Consider the following 9436-nt stretch of genomic DNA (forward strand, 5'->3'; position numbering starts at 1 on the left):
AAAGTCTGCAATCTATGTAAGCCTATGTCTAGGTCATGCACAAATTGTTATTCTACTCTTGTCCAGATTAAAATCCTAATATGTCTATTGTGAGCCCTAACTCTCAAAGCCCTATAATTTAGAGTGACCAGTTCTAAACAGGATATGGAAAAATTAACACAGGCAGAATAAAACAAACTAACTAATTAACTTATAAAAACAGTATTGGAAATATAAAGGACTCACATTGGGTCCGTGATCCCAACTACAAAAGAAACTAGCCAGACATAGCTGACTCTAACAAATTAAAGAAATAAAAAGTATTCATGAAAACAATAAAGAAAAAGAATAAGAAGAAGAAGAAGATGAAGGATCAATGGTCTTCAGTCTTCAACTCGGTCGGAATCCTGATCTCCAGCGTGAGCCTCCAAGAATTCTCTCCAGCCAAATATTGTTTCTTCTGGGGTTTGAGTCTCTATTTATAGACTTTGTGTCCTTGTGTAGAAATCTTGATTGAATCTTCATCGTATATTTTGATCCAATCTCTATTGATACAGTCTAAATCAAGTTTTAAAATAACTACGTGCCTCCAATTTGGACTTCTTTTTGTCTTGTTTTCTTACAAAACCATAAGAAAATCAATGACAAGATATCTGATTGAGATTTATCAATTTAATAACAATTCTAGCCCTTTTTATTCAAGATTGATCAAGATTCTTTCTCTTTTGGGCTTAAAATCATATATGTGCCGGAGGCATATCACTAATCATACACTCTTTATTGAAGTATAACCGATCATACTTAGTGTAATTTGTAAGAGTTTGTAAATAAAAAATTTCTAAATATAACCTTCTCCTAATAATAAAATTAGAAACATTAGTTTGAAAAAGTCTGCCATGCTTATGATTCTGAGTTTTTGACTTGTCGTTTTCTTTGTGGGGTGTCCACGTGACCAAACCAAGATAACTAGACTTTCTGCCAAAGGATGATGCAGCTTTAATTGACAAATAATATATCAGCGACGACGATTGTATTGTTATTATTTTAACCAATAATTACTAAGTAAACACGAAATCATGGAAACAGTGAGCACCACTGACTCCATATATAGGATCCACACAACCTTGCCTACAGAACACACAAACAGGTCTTTATGTGCATGAAACCCGTGTTGTAGAACCAGGAAAACAAACTGGTCTACACATCCAGTAACTAACCAAAATATCTAGGTGTAGTTTCTCACAGCTATATATAGTCTCATCACTTGATTTCAGAGAAAGCTTCCACCTTCTATTTTTCTCTTGTTTCGCCACTTCAACATGAAGCTTTTCGTGTTTTGGCTAGCATGTGCTTTTTCTCTTCTAGCTTCTTCCTTGGCTTCTGCTGCTACAGTGGAACATACTTTCAATGTAATTTGGCTACCATTTGAGTCGATACCTTAGCATCTCTATTTTATTTTTTTTCTTCTTCTTGTTTTCTTGTTTTTGTACTGTTTGTTTATTGACCGATCGTTACTCTACTCAACTACCCACCTACCTAACCACTTGCAATATACTTGGTAGCAACGACCCTTTCTCACACAATATCACGTTGTGACATAAAATTGTCATCTAGCTAGTATACATCTTAAAAAATAAAATAAAATTATAAATGTCTATATTTTCTGCCCAGTACTTAATGATATTATTATATTATTGAAATTTCACGTACGTGTTGTTGCAGGTGCAAAACAAGACTATCAAACGTTTGTGCAAAGAGCAAGTGATTGTCACAGTCAATGGACTTTTCCCTGGCCCAACGATAAGTGTCAGGGAAGGTGATACTGTGATTGTTCACGTATTCAACAAGTCACCCTACAATATCACCATTCATTGGTAAACATTTTGGATAAAGTTATTTTCTCATAATTTTACCTCACGTGATCATATCAATGATTACTATTTTTTTTCTTTATCTTTTCTTCTTCTTTTTTTCAAATCAAAATTAATGGTTCATCACCTATTATTTCTTATTCCTGATGTCATTGGACGCGACATATATTTTGTTATTAATTTTTGAAGGGGATTATATTTACAAATTTTTTGTTTAAAAATTCTTACAAATTACATTATATATTTTTAGAAATACACGAAGGTACACTATGTATTTTCAGGAATATATGATGTAATTTGCAAAAAAAATTATAAACTGATTCTCCCCCTTATTTTTTATTATTATTCAAGGTAGACTGTATAATTTATGAAGGGTAAATATACATCCTCCATCTTTCGTAATATTAGCACCTGCACTAGATATTTTGATACTTTTTTTAACTAATGACTAATTGGTGATGAATTTTTTGAACTATGTATGTAGGCATGGAGTACGTCAGCTCTTTACTGCCTGGGCAGATGGTCCTGAATATATAACTCAATGCCCAATTAGTCCAGGAAAAAATTATACCCATAAATTCAACGTGACAGATCAAGAAGGAACATTATGGTGGCATGCTCACACGTCTTTTTTACGTGCCACAGTTCATGGTGTTTTCATTATTCGCCCTCGTTCGGGTCGATTTCCATTTCCTAAACCTTACAAGCAAGTTCCAATAATATTAGGTATTAACTTCTGCTGACCTTGTCTTATCTTTTTGACATATTATTTCCCCGTTCACATGATAAGTCAAACCTCTGAATATAATTATTAAATTTGCAATTACTTGAAAATATAGTAATAAATTCCACGACAAGAAAAATATATATTTTTTAATTTTTTATTTATTTAAATACAGGTGATTGGTTTAACGGTAATATTATGGATATTGTGACCCAAATACTTGCCACCGGCGGCTTAAGAATATCTGATGCCTTCACCATCAATGGTTTGCCCGGTGATCTCTTCAATTGTTCTCAAAATCGTATGTATTTACCTTATTAAACACTAATGCATATAATTACACTTACAATCTCCTACTTTTCAAGCATAATTGCATTTTTAATTAGGGGATATTATATTATGTCTACTTTTTTTTTTATGTCTACTCTACTTATTCCACTCTAACACTGTTGATTTAGAATTTACAAAAATGAGAAAAAGAGTGAAGGTTTGTGGTGAGTCTGATCCAATAGTATTGAAAAGGAGTGAGTTGAATAGGTATAAAAAAATTAAATATCATATCATATCCTTATAATTAGATGTGATGACGATCATGAAAAAAATGTTATCTGACGTATTCATTTATTTAACACTTAAAATATGGTCTCTCTAATGTTTCAAAAAAAGGTAAAAAGTCTCTCACGAAAATTCTCGAAAAAAATTGGTAATTTTTCTCTGATTTTAGTAAAATATCGGTATTTAATTTTACTTAAATTTTTATTAGTTTTTTTTTTTAATTTTAATAAAAAGGTCTATCTGTGTACATTTATGATATTTTGAACATAATTCAGAGACATACAAACTAAGGGTGAAGCGAGGAAAGACGTACTTGTTACGAATGGTCAACGCTGCACTCAATAACAATCTTTTCTTCAAGATAGCCAATCACAAGTTCACAGTTGTTGCTGTTGATGCTACATACACGAAAAAATATGTAACCGACGTCATTGTCATAGCCCCTGGCCAGAGCGCTGATGTGCTTTTAAAAGCTGACCAACCCATAGGTTCATACTACATGGCTGCTTCTCCTTACGTTGTTGGCGAACCGCTGCCGCTCTTTGATAAGACGACAACTCGGGGCATTGTCGTTTACCACGGTGACAAAACATCATCGAAGCCTGTGAAGGTAGCACTACCACCCTTCAACGACACGCCAACAGCTCACAAATTCTTCAGTAACATAACTGGCTTGGTGGGGGGCCCACATTGGGTCCCTGTCCCACTTGAGGTGGATGAGCACATGTTCATCACCGTTAACGTAAACATACAAAGGTGTCCCGCGAATGCCACGTGTCAAGGTGCACTCCAACAGAAATTCTCTTCAAGCATGAACAACGAGTCCTTTGTGCTTCCCATTGGGAGAGGGTTCTCTATAATGGAGGCATTCTTTCACAACGTGAGTGGTGTGTACACTTCAGATTTCCCTGACAACCCTCCAGTGGTTTTTGATTTCACAAACCCCAAAATCAGTTTGAACCCGAACCTTTTATTTGCTCCAAAATCAACCAAGGTGAAGAAACTCAAGTTTAATTCAACGGTGGAGATTGTGTATCAAAATACAGCCATTTTGAATGCGCAAAGCCATCCCATGCACATTCATGGTTTTAATTTCCATGTTTTGGCTCAAGGGTTTGGGAATTTCAATTCCAACAGAGACAAAGCCAAGTATAATTTGGTGAATCCTCAAAGACGCAACACAATTGCTGTGCCTGCAGGAGGGTGGGCTGTCATCAGATTCCAAGCAGACAATCCAGGTAAAATTAGTAATAAATTAAATAGTAAAGTATCTTCTAGATCCTCAATAAATAGTACGGAGCCAATTTAATCTTATTGGAATAAAAAATCGACTCGTGATTCTTCTGAAATTCAAAATAGATCTATGTTAGTCCTTTTGAGAGATTAACATGGATTTTCTTTGAATGTCAGAGGGACCACGATTTCGACTAACTGAGTTTATTTTGAATTTTAGAAGAACCACAAATCAATTTTTTTTCTTCTGAAGAATTAAAATAGGTCATGTAATTTTTGTTGAGTACACAAAATGGACTTTACTCTAAATTAAAATTAAACAATGACTAGATGTAACATTAGTTTTAATCAGCTAATTTTGGGATTATATTTCTTATGTAACATAATCTCATCATATGATACCATCTAAATTGTATATAAACAAATAAAGGATAATATTAAGATAGAGAGTTAAAAAAATAAAATAAAATAAAAAAACTGTTAATTTATCTATAAATAATTGCTCATGTAAATCTTAAAATCGGATTGAGATAGGGTGCTAATATGTTCATTATTTTTATAGGAGTATGGTTTGTGCATTGTCATGTGGAAGATCATATGTTATGGGGACTGAACACGGCATTCGAGGTTGAGAATGGACCAACTCCTTCAACTTCTCTCCCTCCACCACCTCCTGATCTACCTAAATGTTAGCTATGTGCCAGAATGCAGCTGTATTTATAAGAAAACATCGCCAACTCCTTTTTTTTTTCCCTTTAAATAGTTTAATCAGTAAAATCATATAAATTTCAAGTAGAAAATATTTTTTTCTACTCACACATGCAATGGAAGGAGAGATGCAAAATGTATTACAAACTAAGTTGATTGGCATCTTCCACCAAATTTCCCTCTTCCTCTTACCTTTCCACATATATAGTTGCTTTATTTAATATAGTTTTGGAGAAAGAAAAAAGTGGGCATCTATTCCGGCTTAAATTATTCTGTAAACGACAATACACGTCTATAATATGATTACGACAAATTGCTCTAGATATGTAAGAATCACGATATAACCATTAATAATCATATTATTTTATTTTATAGTCAAACTAAATTATTTCCAGTACCAAAAGAATTGTAAATTATTTCCATCTTTATTTGCAATATGTTGTCATTACGTGGCACAAATTGACAAATAGAACAGAAAAAAATCATTAGTTCTAATATTGAAGCGGTGCAATTACGGTCAAAGTTTTTGAGTTGGGGCGGGTCGGAATACAATGGATCAGGTTGACCCATTAAAAATCTTTTTCCAAATCATCTCATGAGTCTGAAACCCACACAAGAACCTAATACCTGCATTTTTTTAGTTGTGTTATAAAAACTGATCTTACCTGGCCGATGTGACCAATTGGCTAGTAAATCACTCCCGCAATTGGTCCGGTTTAAGTATTAGATCGATTATACATTTGATTCGATATAAAATGAGTGAACTGGTCTTGAACCTGGTTCAACCGGTGTTACACCCGCATTGATTTTTTAAAAATACCAATTTTGTGAAATTTTGAATAAAATGCTTGAAAAATACCACCAATGAAATTTAGATCTAAACATGTGGATTATAGATTACAATATTTATCATTAAACCAACTATATTTATTAGCTATAATTCTTCTATTTTCGTATTTATTATATTTTATTATATACATTTAATTCAAGCATTTGAACTATCCACTAGTTGAATTAGTAATCCATTGATCTAATGCCCTAACTGAGTTAATGACCGATTCGAGTTTGATAACATTATTTTTTTTAGTGTCTTCTCATTTTGATTCTTATTTTATTTCCCTAGAACATATAATTTACTTTCCAGGATTGGCTTCGTTTTTAAATTGTGGATAATTAACAGTAAGAATAGAAGCCATTTTTCCGTAGTGTTTGTTCCAAAAAATAGCGTTGAAAAAGATTACATCACAAAGCCCATGGCCCAATATCAAGCCAGAGGTATATAAGTAGTTGGCCCAATTGAAGCAAAATACATGAAGTGAAACAATAAAAGATGTAGCCAAAAGCATATTTGACCATAAATAACAGTTCTGAACTCTGAAGTGTTGAAAAAAACAAAGAAAAGGAAAAAAAAACAAAACAGTAAAAGCATCGCTGTCATTGGCGTACGTGATATGATTTGGGAAAACGTAGTTATAAATTGAAGTTCTGAGCCGCTGAAGAAAAACAATACAAATTGTACAACTCGAGAGACTGGAACGGAACAGCGCCGCAATAGCAGCATTTTTCTTTTTTCTTTTTTGGGTACAAGCAGCAACCTATTTTTCTACTCAGTATTTGGTAATTTACTGGTAAGTATGTTTATATCGTATTAACATATAAATGCCAAGTCTGTTAGTCAGTTATAATTAGTTAGTTAGTTATATTTCTGTTTATGCTAAGTTAACTAGTTTGTTAGATTCACTTAGTTTTTCGTTCCTGATTTGTACATAGGCTCACTGATATATATAGCAGTAGCCTTAGCACTTTGTACTTACTTTTTTTTTTATCAATCAATACAATGAGTTTCTTCATTCATAATATGGTATCAGAGCTCATATGAGCTCTGGTATTCATCTGGTTCATCTTCTTTTTCTTTCTTACAGTTTCTTGCTAGTTTCTGCACTATAGAAATATGGCAAATGTTAATCCTCTTCCAGATTACTTTACAAACCCAGCGAATCCATACTTTTTACATCCGAGTGAGAATCCTACGCCGAATCTTGTTTCAACTCAGCTTAATGGAAAGAATTATCATTCTTGGTCTCGGGCATTAAAGATGGCGTTGCGTTCGAAGAATAAATTCTGTTTTTTAGATGGCACAATCAATGTTCTTGATCCTACAGACGATATGTATGATGCATGGCAAAGGTGCAATGTGATGATCCTCTCTTGGATCCATCGTTCGATAAATGACACAATTCTGCAGTCAGTGTTATGGAGTGAAAATGTTGTGGAAGTTTGGAACGATCTGTATCAAAGATTTTCGCAGGCTGATGTTTTTCGCATTTCAGATCTTCAAGAAGAGATCTATAGAATTCATCAAGGAGAAAGAACAATATCAGATTTCTACACTCAAATCAAAGGTCTCTGGGACGAACTTGAAACTTTACAACCTCTCCCTACTTGCACTTGTGCTATTCCTTGTAACTGTGGAATATCCACTCGTGTACGAGAAGGAAGAGAAAAAGGATCGAGCAATAAGATTTCTTAGAGGACTGAATGATCAGTTCTCCAATGTTCGTTCACAAATCATGCTTATGCGACCTCTGCCATCCGTTAATGAAATTTTTTCAATAGTTAGTCAGCAAGAAAGACAATTGAACTCTGAATTACAGCTGAATGTCAATGAAGAACCAAAGATCCTTACAAATACAGCAGTTCAAAGAGTCTTTAACAGTTCTTTTCATGGTAGTACCACTGCTGGTGGTTTCAATGCTCGTGGTGGAAACAATGTTGGTGGTTTCAATAATTCATTTCGTTGCCGAGGTCGAAATAATGGTGGAAGAGGACGTGCTAACAGACTTTGCACTTATTGTGGTAGGACCAACCACACTGTGGAAACTTGCTTTGAGAAGCACGGTTATCCACAAGGTTTCAAGCAAAATATCCCAATGCGAGCTGCTAATCTTGCATTTCAAGAAGTGGGAGAATTTGAAGATCCACAACAGGAAATGAAACATGATGCTGATGTATTCTCTCAGACTCAATATCAGATAATCTTGGATATGATACAATCCAATCTTGGACAGCAACATCATCCAGTGAATGAGCCTAATGATGTACATGTCTCCAATCTTGCTCAAACTCCTTCTGAAACATTCAATGTGAATACATCTAATTCTTTCAATGTGATTTCTCCACAAACAGGTAATGTCCATATTCGGTGGGTTATAGATACTGGAACCACAGATCATATAACCCCTATTTCTTCACATTTTGATAGCATCAATCAGATTAAGCCTATCCCTATTACCCTTCCAAATGGTTCCAAAGTGTATGCCAAGTATTCTGGAACCATTCACCTAACAGATAGCCTTATACTTTACAATGTACTATTTGTGCCTGAATTCCAAGTAAACTTAATATCTGTTAGCAAACTTTCTCATATTTCCCTTTGCTCCCTAACCTTTACTGACTCCAAATGCTTGATTTTCCAGATGAATACCAGGAGGATGATTGGTATAGCTAAGGAAGAAGACAGATTGTTTGTCATTGATGTTCCAGCAAAGAATAAGTTGAAGACAACTTATAGTCTTAAGTCAGTTGTTTCAAATAAATTTGCCCTTTGGCATTTACGTCTAGGACACATTTCTCCATCTACCATGGAACACATGTCATGTAAATTTCCTTTTCTTCCTTCAGATTCTGTAATTCCTTGTGATATATGTCATCTTTCTAAACAAAGGAAACTGCCTTATGTTTCCAGTATCGCAAAATCCTTTTATGCTTTTGAGCTTATTCATGTAGACATCTGGGGACCATATAAAACTCCCAGTATACATGGCTTCCGCTATTTCCTTACAATAGTAGATGGCTATTCTCGGTTTACCTGGATCAAACTCATGCGAGCTAAACATGAAACTCGCAGGCATTTACAAAATTTTATAGTTTTAATTCAAAATCAGTTTCATATCACAGTAAAGACCATACGCAGTGATAATGGACTTGAATTTGACATGCCCAAATACTATGAAAGCAAAGGCATTTTACATCAAACATCCTGTGTTGAAACCCCTAAGCAAAATGGAATTGTTGAACGTAAGCATCAACACTTGTTAAATGTTGCCAGATCCCTTCTTTTCCCAGCACACTTACCTCTAAATCTATGGTCTTTCTGTATCTCACATGCGGTTCATTTAATCAATCGTATCACTACTCCTCTCCTAAATAATAAAACCCCATATGAATTAATGTATGGATCACCCCCAATTCTCACACAGCTAAAAAGTTTTGGTTGTTTATGTTTTGCAAATACACTACTAAACCATAGAACAAAATTCTCACATCGTGCTTACAAGTGTGTTTTTCTGGGATTCAAAGAAGGAAC

The 9436-nt window shown here is 34.3% G+C and overlaps 1 protein-coding gene across 1 annotated transcript; it reads left to right on the forward strand.

Annotated features, from left to right (window-relative positions):
• The first annotated feature begins 1298 nt into the window (after positions 1 to 1298).
• LOC133286265 (laccase-7-like) lies at positions 1299 to 5055 on the forward strand. The gene is made up of 6 exons (XM_061483659.1): positions 1299 to 1388; positions 1702 to 1853; positions 2335 to 2576; positions 2750 to 2875; positions 3405 to 4367; positions 4925 to 5055. The coding sequence occupies exons 1-6, from the start codon at positions 1299 to 1301 to the stop codon at positions 5053 to 5055; spliced, it is 1704 nt and encodes a 567-aa protein (XP_061339643.1).
• The last annotated feature ends 4381 nt before the right edge of the window (positions 5056 to 9436 follow it).

The sequence above is a fragment of the Gastrolobium bilobum genome, unplaced genomic scaffold, assembly GCF_033153095.1.
Source record: "Gastrolobium bilobum isolate Gb01-03AN ecotype WA unplaced genomic scaffold, APGP_CSIRO_Gbil_v1 utg12063, whole genome shotgun sequence".
In the NCBI taxonomy this organism is placed as follows: Eukaryota; Viridiplantae; Streptophyta; class Magnoliopsida; order Fabales; family Fabaceae; genus Gastrolobium; species Gastrolobium bilobum.

Coding starts and splice junctions, on each gene's coding strand:
- LOC133286265 (XM_061483659.1), top strand. CDS start 1,299: ATGAAGCTTTTCGTGTTTTGGCTAGCATGTGCTTTTTCTCTTCTAGCT. Junction 1,389..1,701: donor CAGTGGAACATACTTTCAAT/GTAATTTGGCTA, acceptor GTGTTGTTGCAG/GTGCAAAACAAGACTATCAA. Junction 1,854..2,334: donor TACAATATCACCATTCATTG/GTAAACATTTTG, acceptor CTATGTATGTAG/GCATGGAGTACGTCAGCTCT.